Below are 19661 nucleotides of genomic sequence, written 5' to 3' on the forward strand. Positions count from 1 at the left end.
GAGAGTAAGAGAGAGATATTTATGTTCTAATCCAGATTTGCAACTTCAATTTCTCTCTCACTCTCTCTCTCTCCGTCTCTCCTTCTCTCTCGGGCTAGGGCACCCAATGTGCTCGGGCGACGACGAATGTGAAGGCCAAGGTGAGTATCTCTTTTTTCTCTCTCCTCTCACAGCACGGCTGGCAAGTGCTGCGACATGTGTCAGCCGGTGATCGACATGGGGATCGTCGGTGCAAAGAACACACTATAAAAAAATAAAGATCAATATTTATAGAAGGATTAATAAAAATAGAAATCGAAGATTTCTCACCCAATTTGGGTTTATCAATCGGTCGATAACTCAATTCGAAATTGGAGGATTTCATATCCCAATTCCTCCACAAAGCCGAATTAAATCCAAGTTATTAATTTAAGCTAATTTCGATTTATTAGTCCGAATATAACAAACAAAAATTTTCAGATTTATTAATCCGAATCAAATAAAATTTTGATCTGCGTCACGAAACATTATTCGTTCGCATAAATCCACCGTTATCTCGTCCCGTAACGCCACAGCCACCAGCCGAAACGCCAGAGAACAGGACAAGCCATCACATTTCGGAAAGACGAAGATTAGAATGAGGAGGAGGAGAGGGAGTAGCTTGTGGTTGCAAGAAACCCCCACAGTCGAGGTACTTGGCAGTTCCTTAACTGGCTTACAGATTAAAACTCTTTTTTTAGCAACCCGTCACTATCCGCCAAGTACACGACTTCAGTAAAATCGTGCTTTTGAGGCTGTAGACGATCAGCTACCGGGAAGGTAAAAGAGATATTCCCGCTCGCAGTACATCCTCCTCCCACTTCTTTGGCGGCGTTCGGTTTGTCTCCTCCTCTCTTCGTCTCCATTCCCCTCCCCGCCTATAAATACCCCCACGAAACCCTAGCCTTCTTCTCCTCCACTTGTAGGGAGAGGGAGAGAGGGAGAGAGGGAGAGAGGGAGAGATTTCTATAGGGGGAGAGATGGGAGAGTTCTGCGGCAGCGATGGGGTGGCGCTATCGCAAGAGCAGGGGAGGACGGTGCCGTCTCATCCCGTTGACCGCCGTTTCTTGAAGCAGGTGTTCGATAACGTCCACGGGAACATATCTCTGGATCCGGTAATTGGAATCGCATCTCTTCTCGATGCTTCTTGTTTACTTTTGAATTCCATTTGATAAGTATTGAATTTGTGAGCTGACTTGGTTGGATTCGAATTGGTAAGGGTTCTTATTTGTTGTAGAATATACTTTTCTTTTTGACTTTTGGATTGGATTCTCTGTTTTCTATTTGGAGGACTATGAGATGGTTGGAGAACTCCTTCTTGTGCTGGTTTGAATTTTTACTCCTTTGAGCGGAAGTCTGGCTCCTAGGGCAATGCTGTATTTGTGTTGGATTTTGAATTACGAAGGGTAGTACAGGAAGGAGCGCTCTTTAGTTGTTCGATATCATGCTTCACTGCAATCTTTGGATTGTCTTGCTTTGGGTGTTGCTTTATTTACTTTTGTTTCTGAGTCTTGGTGCAATGAATTGTATATATATATATGTGCATATCTCTTGCTGCTCGTCCTTTATATTATAGCAGCAATCAGTTAAGTTTTAGTTGATCAAAGTCACACTTCGTAAAGTGCTAGAATATGTGTTGGCTAGACAATAGAGCGTTATGTTATCAGTCTGGTCTGAGACTACAGAGCACTAAGATACATATCTTCCACCATTTTCGCAGTATGCAGTTTCTCTCCCGAGTTATGTGTCTTCTCTTTCTGAAGATTTTTTTTAAGCCTTTAAGCTTTAACTTCTTTCATGCTTATTATTTACCCTTGCCAAAATGATAATGAGTACAGAGATTCTGTACCAGTCATCGCCTTCACAAACTAGAGATACTAATAGCTAATACCCTTTTTCCACTACTTCTGTTCTTCTTTGGCTTCGTTTCTGTACACCTTGTCTCTTTCCTATTACTTGATCTCCTCGTTATTTGACTATTGCAGCTCAGTTTGAAGTTCATCGATACTGAACAATTTCAGAGGTGATATTTACTTTCCCACGTGTTTTCGGCCCAATTCTTACATCAGTAATTGCTCGCTCACTACTCAGTGTCTTGTATGATTCAGGTTGCGGGATCTAAAGCAACTTGGTGAGTTGCACTAAACATTATTTTTAAACCAGAATATCTAACTTAGGGACATGGTCTGGGTTAAATAATAGTTCTAAAGCAATTTTTTCACTACCAAGAATTTATCTACCCATCTTTTGTGAAGTCATAATATTATTGGAGATGGGCTGGTAGTGTTCTTGATGATTTTGTGCAAAAACTTATCTTAATTGCTAATGTTGTAGCAATCATAGGCCTTTTCATAGTAAATATAACTCCTACTGAGGCCCATTTGATGAAAATTTTAGCTAATGATTCAACCACTGTGGATTATCTGTTCAATGATAACACTATATGTAATGAATCTTTTTTTCCTTAGTCTTTTACATGAGAATTGATGGTAACAGGTTAGATATATTTTTTAATTATTATTATTTTTTGTAAGGATATAATTTTAATTAATTATTTGTTGAGTATAAGGATGTTTGTCATAGAAGTTGTTTACAAAAATATGATGAGTTTAACACATTCTATATACTCTACACTGAATAATTACTTTCCTGAAAAGCATGACATTATGTGAACAGCATTAGAGTATTGCTAATTTGCTGTGTGAAGTTAAATAGAGCTGTTTCTGGCAAAGAACTTTACATAAATAGAGCTGAATTGAAGAAAAGTATTCATATACCCGACCTCAAATAGTTACAACTAGTGACCTCAAACAGTTATATGTTATGAAGCTGTAAATTTACAAAGATAATTGTCATATAAATTTTACTTTTATGATATTATGCATCCACTGGAAGATTGCCATTGTGAATGATGAGTTGTAATTATTATTCTCTTTCTATATTAGAATATACTGGAGTGTCAGGAAGAACAATTTCTTTTGTTATCTTAAATTTCTTACTCACTCTGAAAATTCTCTATATGTTTTCAGGTCTTACATACATGGTGTATCCAGGAGCGGTGCACTCTCGTTTTGAACATTCTTTAGGGGTTTATTGGCTTGCTGGGGAGGCGATTCAATCCCTCCAAAACTACCAGGTCTGAATTTATATATTTATTTTCTTCATATACCAGAAGATTCAAAATGTTTATTGAGGCACTACTAGTCTACTTGTTCTGTTTGCAGGGTTCTGAACTTGATATTGATCATTTCGATATACAGGCTGTGAAACTTGCAGGTAAGTAATCTGGAATAGTGGAATCTTATCATCAGTTTGTCAAGCAATTTAGTTAGTGATGGTCTGACTACCATATTTTTCAGGCCTTTTGCATGATATTGGCCATGGACCTTTCAGTCACTTGTTTGAGCATGAGTTCCTTCCTCGTGTCCTTCCAGGATCAAAGTGGTATCTCCCATTTCCATTGGTTTTACATTTTTATCTATTCTAATCCTATATGTTCAATTTAGATATTTCAAGGTTAGTTAACCAGACAGAACTATTAGTAAACTTTTCAAAGATGTTAAAGGTAGAAATTTGCCATTAAAAGATGGAAGATGGAAAAGTCATAGTAGAAGTTTAAACTTTTGTTTGAATAGATACTTAACTGTTCTTCGGATGTTCTCAATTTGAATTTTGAAATGTTCATCAATTAACATTTATAGACCTGAAATTTCTATGAATATTGAGTCCAAGATTCCAAAACCTGAGATTACGATTGGCCATCCGAGCAAATGATACATGTTGACCGCTCATATTAGATCAGACTATTTTTTAATTACATAAAATTTTAAATATTATTTAAAATACTGAAAAATAAATTCACTAGCTTATTATATTTATCTTTATCATGAGATTTATGCAAATTTAGTCCTTCAACTGAAATTCCGTTGTTTCTCTGTTTGAAGAAGCAAATGACTGATCTGAGATGAATGACATTTATTACCACATGGTCATGGTCATGATGATAATTCTGTACATAGCTTCTCCCGACTACCTTAACATTCTTCACATTCGCATAAACAAAAGAATTGTGTCCTTTAGTCTTTCCTTTTTGACTTGTACTTAGTTTTTACTTTTGTAGGACTCATGAGCAGATGTCAGTGCAGATGGTGGATTACATCGTTGATGAACACTACATCGACATTGATCCGAACAGCCTTAAGATTGTTAAAGTAAGATGGCGCTTAATCAGATCTATTGTAGAGAATAATACATTTGCACTAATGATATTATGGTCTATATCTTTGAATCTTTCAACAAGTTTATTTGTTTAAGAATTAGTCATTTAAGCAGAACCACTTGCTTTTGCAGTAATTATTGTATCTGTCGTGTGCACAATAGCAGGTGGTTTGCCTTTATCTGCTGAATTGATGCAGTGACCATAAATAATACACTGCAATTTTGCAACCTATTTCTGTGTTTGTTTACTTAATTGATGCAGTTACCAAAATATCTTCTTCTTTTTTCATTCTTCATTTTGTATTTTCCTAGTCATAGGGGCTAACTTCAAACTTATCTTGGCTATTACTTCCATGCTTGTTTTCATGAAATAACATGAATACCTAACGACCAAGTAAATGAAGTGTCTCAGAGAACAATTTTTGCAAAGTCAATGATATGACATTTGAAATTTTCTTCAGGAAATGATAATTGCAAGCTCTAACATCGCCACAGAAAAAGTATGCCGCTCCTTTATTCTCTGTAGGAAAATTGTACATTTTATAATACCTTCTTTGATTCCATGACTAAGACTGTATTGGTCATACAGAGTGCGAAAGAGAAACATTTTCTTTATGACATTGTTGCTAATGGTCGCAATGGAATAGATGTAGACAAGTAAGGGACTATTTTGATTTTTGACAAGATAAAGTGTGAGATTTTTTTATTTAAACATTTCCCTATGTTCTCAAGGCGTTCATTGGTTTAGGACATTGTGGGTACAGGTTTGATTATATTGGTCGTGATTGCCGAGCTTGTGGTCTTGGTTGTAACTTCCAGTTTCAAAGGTATTTTCTTGTCTTACGATTTCAGATTTGTTACTTGAGAAACTTGATTATTATTTAGCATGGCAACTTATTTCCCCAAACTTGACCCCCCTCCCCCCCCCCCCCCCCTTCCAATAGGTGTTCATGTATCACTTTCCTGAAACATTTAAGACTATTGTAATGGCTTTCACTATCTTTAACAGTTGTTTATCAGTTACTCTTTCTTGTTGAATGAGTTATATTGGTTCACTTAAGTTGGAACAATCTTGGTAAGGGGGACAATGTTCAGTGGAGCAACAGCCTTCAAAATCAGGAAAGAGCCAAAGATGGCTTATATTTCCAGACTGTTTCATCTACTTACCCTTCTTGACATGAAATGATATGTATAATCATGACACCTCAGATGGAACTTTCTGAATTTTGGAAATGGACACGTGTGCTCATTTTATCTATCTCAGTCCTAGTAAACAGACATGACTTAATAAAATTAAGAGAATTTTGTATGTCTGTAAACATGCATAGATGGTATTAAGCGAATCTGTCTATAAGGGAAGATACATTCTAACATTGACCCCTTTAGTAGCAGTCTTACTATTTAGAGTCACATATATGAAAATTTGAAGTAATTTAGGAAGTCATGCTTCATTTAATTTTTTTCTCTTGTAATGTCGAAAATGTCGAAAAAGTCTGCACTTCCAAACTCAGTATTTCCATATATTTAGTGAATACTTTTTGTAGTTGCTTATATGCATCTTAACTTCTCTTGCAGACTGTTGGACAGCATGCGTGTTATGGATGACGAAATATGCTACCCAGCGAAAGAATGTAAATAGTTTGTTAGACGTAAACAAGATTATTGTAATTCTTTTGTCTTATGGCCATTTTTGGACCCAGATCTTACCACTCACAAATTATTTGCAACTCGTGCTGACCTTCACCGGACTGTCTATACCCATGCAAAGGTGAAGGTACTGTCACCTTCTAGACATTCCTTCTAAGCACGCAAGTCGTGTGACCAGTTTATCTTCTTGTGTGCAAATGGACTTTTTAATAAGCTTGCTTATGTATTTTCTGATTTTCTCTTATATGCTATTTGTACTGCTACTAATATCTTAATAAAAGCACATAACTGTACACTATTGTGAAACGATAGTTGGATTACCCTAGATTGGGTTGAAGGAGAAGAGAGAGGAGAAGAGAAGAGAGGAGAGAAGAGAGTGGTGAGAAATATTTTGTATTTCACGTTTTATCAAAGAGGGGTTGACCCCTATTTATACAAAGTCAGCATGAAATAAGATAATTAGATAATTTAAATCTAATAACTCTAATACCCCCTCTCAAACTCAAGGTGGATCATAAACCGAGAGTTTGCCAACTAAATGCGCAAAGCGCGGAAGGGGAAGAGACTTCGTGAAAAAGTCGGCAATCTGCTCCTCAGTGCTGAGGTGATGGAGCGAAATGATGCCAGCTCGATATTGCTGTCGAGTGTAGTGCATATCAACTTCAATGTGCTTCGTCCTCTCATGAAAAACAGGATTTTCAGCAAGCTTTTTAGCACTATCATTGTCGACATGAAGATGAGTTGGAATGGGTAAGGAAACACCCATATCACTAAGGAGACGACGGAGCCAAACAATCTCCTTAGTTGCAGCACACATAGCACGATATTCTGACTCAGTACTGGAGAGAGACACCACATTCTGTTTCTTGCTACGCCAAGAAATCAGAGAATCTCCTAGAAAAATGCAGAAGCCAGTAGTAGACTTTCGATCAGACTTGTCACCAGCATAATCTGCATCGCAATAAGCTCGTAGAACCAAAATGGAAGCCGATGGCATGAAAAGAGAGCGAGTGATGGTGCCACGAAGGTATCGAAGAATACGTATAAGAGCAGTATAATGAGTAGATCGAGGAGCCTGCATGAACTGGGTGACAAGACCAACTGCATAAGAGATATCAGGCCGAGTAATGGTCAGGTAGACAAGCGCCCCAACCAGTTGACGATATCTAGTCGGATCTGGAAGAAGCTGACCGTCATCGGGCTGAAGCTTCACATGGAGCTCAACTGGGGTAGCAGCGGGACGAGTGTCAATGATAGTAGCACGACTAAGAATGTCTGTAATATACTTCTGCTGGGACAGCAAAAGACCATGGGATGACTGAGCAATTTCGATACCCAGAAAGTACCGAAGAGGACCAAGGTCCTTCATCTCAAACTGACTCTGAAGATGCTGCTGAAGGGAGCGGATCCCGGTTGAGTCATCTCCGGTGATAATCATATCATCGACATATAGAAGGAGGATGACCCGACCCTGTGTAGAAGATCGTAGAAACATAGATGGCTCAGAGGAGCTCTCCTGAAATCCGTAGGCTGTGAGAACACTACGAAAACGATCAAACCAGGCACGAGGGGCCTGCTTGAGCCCATAGATAGCTCGCTGCAATCGACAGATGTGACCTGGAGGAAGAGGGAAGCCGGGTGGAGGGTCCATGTATACCTCCTCGTCAAGAAGGCCATGAAGAAACGCATTCTTCACATCCATCTGATGTAAAGGCCACTGGCGACTGGAAGCAACAGCTAGAAGAGTGCGGACAGAAGTCATCCGGGCAACTGGAGCAAAAGTCTCCTCATAATCTATCCCATATTCTTGAGTAAAACCCCGAGCAACCAGACGAGCTTTATACCTGGCAATGGATCCATCAGGTCGATATTTGACCTTGAAGATCCATTTGCAGCTGACAGGCACAATGTCTGGTGGGCAAGGAACAACATCCCAAGTATGCATCTGCTGAAGGGCCTGAAGCTCATCTGCCATGGCCTGCTGCCACTCTGGAACTTGGACTGCCTCACGATAGGACCTAGGCTGAGGGGTGGAGTGGATGGCTGCAAGAAAAGTGTGAAACTGGGGGGAGTATGTAGTGGAAGACATCAGAAAGCCATACCAGTCGGGAGGACGATGCTCACGCTCTGGATAACGACGAGCGGGCGTAGGAGCCGTCATAGTAGAGGATGGGACGATCGGAGAGATACTACCAGGAGTGGGGGGCTCATTTGTGGGAGGAGGACAGGACCTGCGAGTATAGAAGTAGGGCAAAGTCGTCATGGGAGGGGGGTACTCCTCTGGGGGGGTTGGGAACTCAGCGAGAGAGTGGTCTGGTGGAGCAGAAGGAACTGGTAGTAAAGGCGTGTCGATGGGTAGAGAAATTTGAGGCATGTGGGATATTGATGGTGGGGCTGAACCAGGCACCTCGGAGGGGATGGAGGATAGGCTAGGAGTAGGGAGATCTAAAAAGGATAAATCCGATGGAGCTAAGGTATCAGTGCTAAAAAAAGGTATCTCTTCCAGAAAAGTGACATGACGCAATATCCTAAGACGATGAGCAGAAGTGTCATAACAACGATAGCCTTTATGCTCAGGACTATATCCTAGAAAGACACACTTAGCTGCTCTAGGGGATAACTTGTTACGTTCACCTGGAGGAAGAAGAACAAAACAGGTGCACCCAAAAACACGAAGATGACCATACGAGGGGGAAGTACCATAGAGACGATCGTATGGAGTCGAACCATCAAGGACAGATGATGGAGTTCGATTGATGAGATAGAGAGCAGTAAGAAGAGCCTCAGCCCAATAAGAACGAGGAACAAAAGCCTCAAAAGAGAAGAGCTCGAGTGGTCTCAAGAAGATGACGATGTTTTCGTTCGGCAACTCCATTCTGAGCAGGGGTATAGGGACACGACTGTTGAGGTAGAGTACCGGCAGAAGCATGAATGGACTGTTGAGGTAGAGTACCGGCAGAAGCATGAATGGAACGAAACTCAGAGGAAAGATACTCACGAGCACCATCAGATCGGAAGATCTTAATAGACCGACCAAACTGAGTATGAACCATAGAAGAGAAATCACGATAAATTTGACACACTTCAGAGCGCTGACGCATAAGGTAAACCCAAGTGAAACGAGAAAAATCATCAATGAAACACACATAGTAGCTAAAACCAAGACCCGAAGGGAGTGGAGCGGGTCCCCAAATATCAGAGTGCACAAGGTGAAAAGGGGAATCAGAGATATTTGTACTAAGAGGAAACGGAAGGGCCCGGTGTTTTGCCAACCTGCAGCCAGTACAAGGGGACAAACAAGAAAAATGACCACTGCCTAAACATCCAGACCGGGACAAGGTCTTGAGACGCTGACTCGATACATGACCTAGACGCCGATGCCACAAGTCTTAAGGAGAGAGAGGAGTGACTGGACAAGCACTGGGACGAGGTGATGGAAGGTGAAGCTGATCCAAGTAATAAAGCCCGTGTATTCGACTACCGATCCCAATCCTCTGGCCTGTAGACGGGGCCTGCACAACACAAGAAGTAGAAGAGAATGATACAGTGTAACCAGAGTCAGAGAGCTGAATAACAGAAATAAGACTCATGGTTAGGCCGGGGACAAGCCAAACATCAGATAAAGTAAGACAACTCGTGGGATCCGTGGTAGGAGTAATGTAACCAATATGAGAGATAGGGTAATGGGTCCCATCAGCTGTATGAACATGAGGAAGAATGATAGGAGCAGAGGTGAGGCTAGTAAAGATGGAAGGGTCACCAGTCATATGATGTGAGGCGCCAGAATCAAAAATCCAGGGCTTAGTCATACCAGAGACAGCAGATGCAGAAGTAGAGGCACCGGTGAAGCTGAGAGCTCCATGAATGAGCTGCTGAATCTGCTGGAGCTGCGCACTGCTGAAGGTGAGATTGCTGGAGTGATCAGATGGACTAATATTTGGTGCAGCGGTAGAGGAAGCTAAGTGATGACTCCTGTCCTTGCTTGATCCCCCTTTGCTAGAACGGGGAACAAGCTCAGGATGAAGTCGATAGCAGCGAGCGGCAAGATGACCAGGACGACCACAATGAGTGCACATAGGACGCGACGAGTGGTGATCTCGTCCAGGCACATGAGTGATGCGAGCAGCAGTCGAAATATCAGGCGTGACTAATATAGGAGCAGGAGCAACACCAAGCACACTCTCTATGGCTATAGAAGGTGGTGTAAGACGCTGCCTAAGCTCCTCAGCCTGTAACTCAGCTATAGCACTGTCCAGGCTTGGCAAAGTGGAACGATGCAATAAATGACGAGTCAAATCCCCAAATTCCGGACGAAGAGCATTTAGAAAATCCATTAGATGATCCTCGTCACGGTGGCGCTGAGCAGACATCGAGTCAGAGGGGTGGCTGAAGGTGGGCTCCATAGACGTAAGCTCACGCCATATGTCAGTCATGCGGGCGTAAAAGTCCTGGATAGAGAGCTGACCCTGTCTGACCTCCTGAGCATCGCGACGGAGCTGAAAACGACGCATCAGACTCGACTGAACAAATCGACGACTAAGATGAGCCCAAATGGCCTGAGCAGAAGACAAGGTCTGAAGCTGAGGTCGAAACGATCGATCAACCTGCAAGATGAGGTAGGTGCAAACCTCCATGTCACGTAGCTCCCACTCACCATATTCTGAAGACGGAACCTCCGACTGAACAGCCTTGGGTGTGTCAGACTCAGTAGAGGTCACAGTGGTGGTCTGAATGATAGTGCGAGGGGGAGCACATCCCGTGGAGATGCCGTCAATGTGCCCGAGAAGACGTCGCCCGCGGAGGACTGTCTCAATAGAGGATGCCCATGTGATCCAATCCTGCTGGGTGACAAGTAGAAAACCGACTAATGATACACTCTCACGACCGACCGGAACATAAGATGCCATTGGAAGGAACGACAATTGATCAGCTACCTTGAGAGTGATGTAAGATTTTCCACTTAGCCCACTCAAATCTTTCGTCGAACACCTGGTGAGCGAAAAGTTTTGAATAGAACAGCAGAAAGAGAGCTGAGAGTATAGTGAATTTTCGTCGAATACTTGGTGGGCAGTAGGTGAAAATATAATGCTGCAGGTGCAGAATCAAAGAACTTCAGAAAAAAACGTGCTGTAGAGGCAGGGAACTTTCGTCGAACACTTGGTGGGCGCTAGCCAAAACAGTGGTGCCGAGCTGTGCTGCTGCTGCTGCTGAAAACAGAGGCAGCTGCGACTACCGTTGTTGCTGCTGTAGTTGCAGGAACTCGCGAGGAAGAATGGATGTGCTGCTGCTGCTGAAAACAGGGGCAGCTGCAAGCTGCCGTTGTTGCTGCTGCTGCTGCAGTGGCTGCGGCTACTGCTGCGGTGGCTACGGCTGCTGCTGTGGGGGCTGCGGCTGCTGCTGCAGTGGCTGTGGTGATGGAGGCTGCGGCAATGGCTTCTATAGCATCAGCGAGCTCGAGGAGTGAGGCGGCAGCTCCCAAGCTCAACGATGGTGAAAAAAAATGATCCAAGAGGGAGATGACTATTAGATAGTGAGAGCTAGAGATCGGAAAGCTCTGATACCATGAAACGATAGTTGGATTACCCTAGATTGGGTTGAAGGAGAAGAGAGAGGAGAAGAGAAGAGAGGAGAGAAGAGAGTGGTGAGAAATATTTTGTATTTCACGTTTTATCAAAGAGGGGTTGACCCCTATTTATACAAAGTCAGCATGAAATAAGATAATTAGATAATTTAAATCTAATAACTCTAATATATTGCTTTATGTAAAGTCTGACATTTTTTTTTATATCCAACCCTGAACTCTCTTGCCCAAATTATATACAAATTCCCTGGAGAATCTTTTATGCTAATTTGCCTACATTTAGATTCACTGTATATACATTTAGCTATCACTTCTTTATAGTACCTGTTTCTTTGTATACTGTACAATACTTCCAAGTTCTTTTATTATTCTTTTAGGCTGTGGAGCTTATGCTTGTGGATGCGCTTACTAAAGCCAATGATTACCTAGAAATCTCTTCATGTTCTTTGGATCCAGCTGAATTTTGGAAGGTCTTATTACTTATTCACTGTTTTGGTTATATTTACGCACATTTGTACATTTCTTCAATCTTATGGATCTCTTTTATTTTGCAGCTAGATGATACAATATTTAAAACCATTGAAATAGCAGGTAGCAAAAAGTTGCAGGAATCTAGAAATATCATCCAACGTATTCGCCGAAGAGATTTATACCAGGTAAGCTCCTGTATGCTCAAACTTTGTTTCTGCACCATGTTGTCTGTCTTATGTATCTACAAGCAGTGTAAATTAATTGATAGGTTTTCTTTATGCAGGGCAGATATATTTGTGTACATAGACATACATACATACATTACACCCAACATATTGTTGTTGATTTTACAGCCACTTCCTCTCTTTTCTTCCACCACTGTTCTTTGATTGTTCTAATGTAAAAGACCATAAATCTTGTTCTGCAAAAGTTCTGGTGGGCATTGCATATCCTGGGCATTGTATATCCTAGTGAGTTCTGCAGCACTAATGAGATTTAATCACTTTGCATAACTATGGAGTTCCCTTCATATATTTTTTCCTTTTGTGGTATCAAAACCATGGAGAGCTTGATTTGGCCAGCTAATATCAACTTTTGAATTTTGATGTTAAAAGAAACAGAACTCTGGGCATCGTGGTTATATGAAAGAGCAAACATGACACTTTTTATTTTTTAATCAATTTGTAGATTGGCAGGTTAGTCACCTATGGCCTGTTGACAAGAGATGGGAAGAAAATCGTTGAATTAAAGTAGAACTAAATAAACAATTTTTTTTGTAAAGTATTCCTTATTTTAATTTTTTTTTAAAAATTAACAGAAGATTTTAGTGTGTACTAGATGAAAGCATCTCCTGAATATGAAAGTCTCAAATGAATATTGTTATCAATTCAGAGTTATTATGCTGGACAGAAAAAATGCTCACAAAATTTTTAATAAATTCATACTGATATAAAAAACATCAACTTCTAAAGCTGGGTTTGGCACAGGGGAAAGCCATCCTATTATGAAATCCTGGACAACTAAAATGCTTTAGGATTGGGTACTAGGATTGCATAAACTTTGAACTTTTGTTCACAAGGTTGAGCTTAGTGTTCTCCCAATTAGAATTCATGCCTCATATTGTAGGTAGCGAGAGACATGAGGCCTGCATGTATCTTGTGGAAGGGAGCAACATGAGCTTTTTGTGGCTATGTAAAACCTGAGTTTTGTGAGAGTTTAACAATTGACCATCATGTCTATGAGATATGTTAAAGAAATGCTGTTCAATTGGATATAATTCTATATTTTTAAATCTAGATATCATGCTGCTGAATTATGTTTTATGTATTTTTTTGATTTTTTAAAATTTGACATGTAGAGTTTCCGTTGTTGTCAACTCTTATTCCTAACTATAGGAATTGTGCTATTAGCAATTTTAAACTTTTCCCCCCTCTGCATCACAGTTCTGCAATGAGTATGCTGTTCCAAAGGATAAATTAGAGCATTTCAAGGCAATCACTCCGCAGGACATTATTTGCTCTCAGGTCTGTAAGGATATATTTTTGTTTTAGTATTGACCTGACTCACATCTTATATATCTCATTATAATTTTGCATCTTTGTAGAGAGCAAATGGAGTGCAACTGAAGGAAGAGGATGTTGCCGTTAGCAATGTCAAGATTGATTTGACTCGCGGGAAAGATAACCCTATTGAGTGGTACTGAACAAACACATGCTGCTTCTCTATGATGATTTTGTATCTTGTTTAGTTGGAATATTAATAACTTCATTTTCTTTCATGTGTCATGCACCTGTATCCAGCATCAATTTCTTCAAGGTAATTGTTGTCTTCACTGATATCTTAGCTGCAAACTTCTTGTACTTTCAAAAGATATTTTTCTGTTAGCAGTCAGAGGTACTATTGTTAGGACTGGCTTAGAGTTCTTTTATAGGATGGATCATGAGTTTTTTATTCATTATATATTTCTTCTTCACCTTTTCCCTAACAATGAATTAATTTTCTCAACTGAATTTTGTAATATGTCTAATCCCATGACTGATAAATATTGACATATTATATATCAGATGCTGATATCATCACAGTAAAAAACATGAAGGCAAGTTTTTTATTTTATTTTATTTTATTTGAAATGCTTAATTGCTTACAAGTTGAAACTTAAAAGTTAATATATGGAAGGACTCAAGTTACTTGGCGACCAGATACATTTGTTTATAAATCTTAGGTCTTTCACTAGATTTCCCTTGTGAAGATATACCTTCTGTCTACTTGACCTCAACCTGATGGATCATGCAAACAGGGTGTTTTCCTTTTTGTATGTTTCAATAGGATAAGTGCCTGACAAGCTGAAAATTTATTTCTTTTCGTGTGATTCTGCAGACTGATATTTTTAGCCTATGGCAGTTGGTCATGAGAGTAGTTTTCTGTCATCAATGCCTAAGAATGCATCTTGTCAATTGCTTAATCGCCAGCCTCATCTGTCAATACTACTTGATTAACAATTCTTGTGCTACCATTATCTTGAACCTTGTACATAAAAGTTGATTCAGTCAGCAGCATGAAATTTCTACTAAGATTGACAGACTGATTGCTTATAATTATCCAAACCTCACAACAGTTGGACCTTAGCTAAATTACTAGGCAATGTTATTTTGTGGCAATACATTACGCACTTTTAATGACCACATTTTTAAATATGAGCCCTTGGCTACCCTACTTTTCAGGTTTTTGAGATCTTGTACCTTAATAAGAGCTCTGTTGTTTGAAACTCTTGCTAAATATTTTTCTGGTATCAGGACTATGACAGCAACAAGAAGTTCTCCATCTCAGATGACCGCATCAGCCACCTTCTACCTACCTCTTATCAAGACAGGATTGTGCGGGTGTATGCCAAGAAGCCTGAGTTGGTTGGTCCATTTCACAGTTACACAGCACCTGAATCTGTTTCTTACTGCTCTCCAGATTCATCTTCCTCTTTTGCATGATTGCAGGTTGAGGCCATATCTGAAGCTTTTGAGAACCTGCAGTTGAGAATGTACGGCATCAAAGCACAAGTGCATGACACACCAGAGAAGAAGAAACGCCGGAGGTAGTCTCCCATATTCTTTTTTCTTTTCTGTTTCCTTTAGGCCTTTGTGTCCATATCATATAGTTCTTACTCTATTGTATACCAAGGAATAGTGTTTACCATCGATCATTGATATAGTTTACTGTATGGTGCAAAAGCTGTACAGAGGAACGTATCCATCCACATATAGCTATAAGATAATTTTCCACATTCTCTGGGGATGATCATGTGAGACATGATTTTAAGCCCATAAAAAATTGTGTATTACTAAGAAATTCTTTGATCATAATATTCAGGTATTGAAAGTATCACCTTATGTGATCCCACTTTTGAGAAGCTTGAATTATGTGGTACAGGCCTTCACAGAGTCGTTTTGGGTGTATTCTTTAACATTGATATTACGTTATAATTGGGCTGAGTCAGCCAATTTTCCTACAGGGATTCACAATGGGAGTTCAAACATTAATAACAGGTCGTCCCATTTCCAGCAAGATACACTGTAATGTTAAGAAACTTGATTGTTGCATGCATTTGCTGAGCAACCTCTAACATATCCTCTAGTCATCGTCACAAACATGGGAGGTAAAAGAAGATAGATGAACTCTTTTACTTGGAAAGAAGGAATTGTGAATGAAAGCTACAATCTTTCTTAATAATAAAAAAGCATGCCTAATCCTCAGATATCTCATCCCCATCTTGATTCTAGATATTTGACTCGAAGACTTTAAAAATCTACAACAGGGAAGCAGCACATTAAAATCTTTAACAGGGATATGGGTAATTATTAATGTGTATGTACTTTGTATACGTATATTTGGACCTATTGATATGATTACTAAACCGCATGTTTGTAAATGTTATTAAATAATTATAACCACGTCATATATATAAAAGAATATGAGCATGCCATACATACATACATATATATATATTGGCTTTATTATTATTAATTAACATTTGACTAGATTATATTTTCACCTCCTGCACTATAACTGAATATTACATATATCAAATGAAAACCTACAATTTGCTCCTCGTTTTTTTTTTAATTATTTATTTTGTGAAGGTCATTCATTTCCATCTGTTTGTTTTATTTGAAACACTAAGAACGTGCATCTTGGAGAGTGGATGATATTGTTATATCTTAAATCCAGATCAAGAAGATGATTGTATATTTTATTTTTCAGTGGTGTAGTAATACTGAGCATATTTCAAATGGTGAGACAATAATCTAGTCTTAATTTAGTCTTCACATGAAAGTAGATAGAAACTTAAAACAGGAAAAGAACACCGTAAGTAGAGCATGGGGACGACGCGGAAGGAACAGAGAGTGTACGTGGAATAGAATAAGACGAGTTTAGCGGGACCCATTGTAGTGATTGCACACGTGGCATCACTTCCCTCCTCATTTTGGGTAAAATTTCATTGCTATGATAACCCATAGTATTTTAGCTATTTTCATCTGTTAAGTTTATTCTGGATATATATATATTTATTTATATAATAAGCTAATCATCTTGTATAATATTTAACTAAAAGTTCTACTAAATAATGTTCGGTTATTCCTCGCAAGAGGTTTAGCTTACAAAAACTTGTCCATTATGTGCGAATAAAAGGTGGTATTTTCTTTGTTGTCAGGATTGATCGGGTTAGGAAAAAGAAATACTTTTGTAACCACGAAAGTACGATTTATAAGCTCTAATAAAAAGTAAAGTTGTGCGTCCTTTCTCTTTTATCCCTATGAGGTCACGTACGTTAACAGGCAACCAGTAAGTAATCACGTACAATGATTTTGTATGAGAAACCCTTTTTATTTTTATTTTTATTTTTATTTTTATTTTTTCAACGTTGCTCTCTTCTAATACAATGGGATGGGTTCGACGGTCTGCATTCTTTTTTGAGTTTGAGTAAAAGAATTAATTTTTATTGTTTTTAATAACATAAAAAATAAAAACTATATATTTTTCCATATAGCCCACAGACTTCCTACTTTGTTTTTATGGGCAAACTATATTTAGGTTTCACTTCATTTCTATCTTCTTCCACTAATCTCCTTTTAAGGTTTGTAGAAAATTAGTTCTATTACATCGAGACGGTCTTGTGTATATTCTCTCCACTATTAATACTTTACTAATATAATATATTTTACTGTTAATATGCGTATTTTACAGTTATGAAATATTTCGCCTATGTTTATGTACTACATTCAATAACCATAGGTAGGAAAGGAAACAAACAATGCACCCACTTAGTAAGGATTAGTGGGACCATTGGTTGGTTTTGAAATTTTGTTGTTTGTGCTATTTTAACTCATAGGTAGCTTATAGATTTTGTAGTTTATGCACATCTAATACGCAAATAGTTTACAATTTTCACAATTATTAGTCTAATAGTTCATGATTATTGACTGTAATTTGTGGTTACTATATATTATTTTCACATTTATATTTTCTGTTTAGTAGTTAGTTTAGAAATTTCGTAGTTACTTAGATATAATGCATAGTTATCAATACATTAGTTTGCAATTGTGGCATGTAATTCAAAGATAATGTATTTTACTTCTTACTTGTATTTTAGATATTGTAGAGCAATTATCAAATGCTTATATATTTATTAATTGCACAATTAGTTACTTAGTTCTTAGTTTATAATGTTGTAATTTGTAATTAATTTGTATAATTCATATTTATTAGTCCATAATTATCAAATATAATTTGTAGTTATTTGAAATATTACTTAGTAGATATTGAACTTAATCATCGTCTTTTTCTTTTGATGTATTATATACATGTTTGTCTAATTTCGCACTTAGTTTTCTTAGTCTTTGTTCAAAATTTTTTGTTCCTATGATTTGTGTAAATATTTTGAATTATCTACACGAATAGCAAAGACCAGAAGAGAGACTATTTGATCACGGTGAAGCTGAGTAGCAAAAATAAAAATAAAAACTAAAGATAGATGAAAATAGATAACTTCGATGAGAAAGCACAACCAATTCAAACTCTACCACACAGGAAAAAAGTTAAAAGTGATAAGGTGAGGAGCAAGACGAAGACATAATCTCTCTACAAAAGCCTAAAATATATGCTTAATAATATATATATATATATCCACATTCAGCCCATTACAATTTTCTTACAAGTTTTAGAATTTCTTTTTTTAAGCTCACTAAGGTTGCCATGTAATCACTTATATGATTCCTCATAATTGCTTGCATGGAAAATTGCCTTCGATCTCCCAACCTTACTCATGGCAACCTTCCGACCGCCCAACAACCCCGGCCGACCTGCCTAGGGCTCGAGGGCGAGCCATACAAGAGTAAGTCGAATTCTTATCTTATTTTTTCTTTCGTTTAACGTAATATATATTATAGTAACACACTGAAACTCTGAATTTTTTGTGTATATACATTTAAATCATTTTTTATATATCTATATTTTTAGTAATCTTGAACAACTGCTTATGCACTTTATTCATGGAATGAAAAAACTTATGTATTGCTTATAATCTCTCACATATATTTATTATTTTGGATTATATAGAGGAGTAAATTAATGACTATCTTTCTTATTTTTATACATATAACTTTATCATATCTCCCTACCTCTACAGTGAAGTTTCATGATAAACTATCACAAGATCTATCAACATCAACATGTGTATAAATGGTTTTTTGTTTGAGTGTATACAAGGGAAGAAAAAAAGCCTCCTCTTTGGTTTTTGCACTAAATGAATTAAACAAGGTGGAGAAAACCACTCTAAGAGAAGAAAGAGAAAGGAGAAGTGCAACAAACATGTTTGCCATCTTGACTCGCATGAATTATTTATTTTAAGTTCAGAAAAAGGAAAACACATAGAACCAGCCAATTGCATCAAACTTTTTTTATTAGATTAGACCACCTCGAATTCACATCGATATCAGACAATTATTATAAAACAAAGGTTTATTCCAAATCTTGTGATTCTCTGTAGCAGAAGGCAGGAGGGAAGCGACTAACACTTTTGAATCCTGTAATCTACTTGCAATACATAATAAAAAAACACTGGGTCATCGTCAACCTTCTCTCTCTCTCTCTTCGAAAAATGGAGACAAATTGAGTTGCAAGCACGTTTCCTTGCGAACCAGGGGAGAAGAGAAAGGATAGAGGACAATGTGATGCTTTTAAACTTCTGACAAGTTGCTATCTTGGATGCTGCGGGAATGCAGCATTTGGATTGGAAGTCGTTGGATTTTGGTTTAGAAGACTATTTGCGATCTGGGTTTGTGTTAGTTTGATCTCCTGGTGTGTGATTTTCGGAAAAGGTGGTACCTTGAGGGGTTTTATTTCAACAAGTTTTGGGTGTTTTTTTTTTTTTGTTCTCTTTCTTTGGGTATAGGGTTCTGCCATTGTTGTCTGTCTTGCTATATGATTCTTTTCAAGAGAGGTGCTGCAATCTTGTAAAAGAAAGTCGATAGATTTGGAATTTGCTATGTTATTCTGTTCTGAAGATTTATGTACATTTCTGGTGATAGAGAAGTTTACTGGAAATCAATAGCAGTTCTGGTGGTCTATTTAGTTTTGGAGTTCCTCTGGAGAAGAGAAGAGAAGAGATCTGGGTCATGGAGGTTTGATTTTTTCTCTATAGAATTTGTAGATTGAAGAGAAGGTAGTAGTAGTAGTA

General features: G+C 38.3%; 2 protein-coding genes across 7 annotated transcripts; one reads left to right on the top strand and one right to left on the bottom strand.

Moving 5' to 3' along the window:
• Positions 1–445: 445 nt before the first annotated feature.
• LOC140764657 (uncharacterized) lies at positions 446–19656 on the top strand. 6 transcript variants are annotated; one of them, XM_073103336.1, is made up of 21 exons: positions 589–1133; positions 2004–2041; positions 2127–2149; positions 3048–3154; positions 3243–3294; positions 3378–3462; positions 4139–4229; positions 4698–4736; positions 4826–4893; positions 5001–5063; positions 5812–5867; positions 5937–6010; positions 11842–11934; positions 12019–12120; positions 13378–13458; positions 13539–13630; positions 13735–13750; positions 14728–14838; positions 14923–15020; positions 15296–15349; positions 15438–15523. In XM_073103336.1, the coding sequence occupies exons 1-20, from the start codon at positions 999–1001 to the stop codon at positions 15300–15302; spliced, it is 1431 nt and encodes a 476-aa protein (XP_072959437.1). In that variant the 5' UTR covers positions 589–998; the 3' UTR covers positions 15303–15349; positions 15438–15523. The 6 variants fall into 6 exon arrangements, with proteins under 6 accessions (XP_072959440.1, XP_072959434.1, XP_072959435.1 ...); XM_073103333.1 differs by lacking the exons at positions 15296–15349; positions 15438–15523 and adding an exon at positions 19513–19639 and having other exon boundaries at positions 482–1133; XM_073103334.1 differs by lacking the exons at positions 15296–15349; positions 15438–15523 and adding an exon at positions 19518–19656 and having other exon boundaries at positions 566–1133.
• Positions 9258–11814, bottom strand: LOC140764659 (uncharacterized). The gene is made up of 2 exons (XM_073103340.1): positions 9695–11814; positions 9258–9395 (listed from the first exon to the last, which is right to left on the bottom strand). The coding sequence occupies exons 1-2, from the start codon at positions 10788–10790 to the stop codon at positions 9361–9363; spliced, it is 1131 nt and encodes a 376-aa protein (XP_072959441.1). The 5' UTR covers positions 10791–11814; the 3' UTR covers positions 9258–9360.
• Positions 19657–19661: the final 5 nt, after the last annotated feature.

The sequence above is a fragment of the Typha angustifolia genome, chromosome 8 (genome assembly GCF_048772165.1).
Source record: "Typha angustifolia cultivar Huaian chromosome 8, ASM4877216v1, whole genome shotgun sequence".
Classification (NCBI taxonomy): Eukaryota; Viridiplantae; Streptophyta; class Magnoliopsida; order Poales; family Typhaceae; genus Typha; species Typha angustifolia.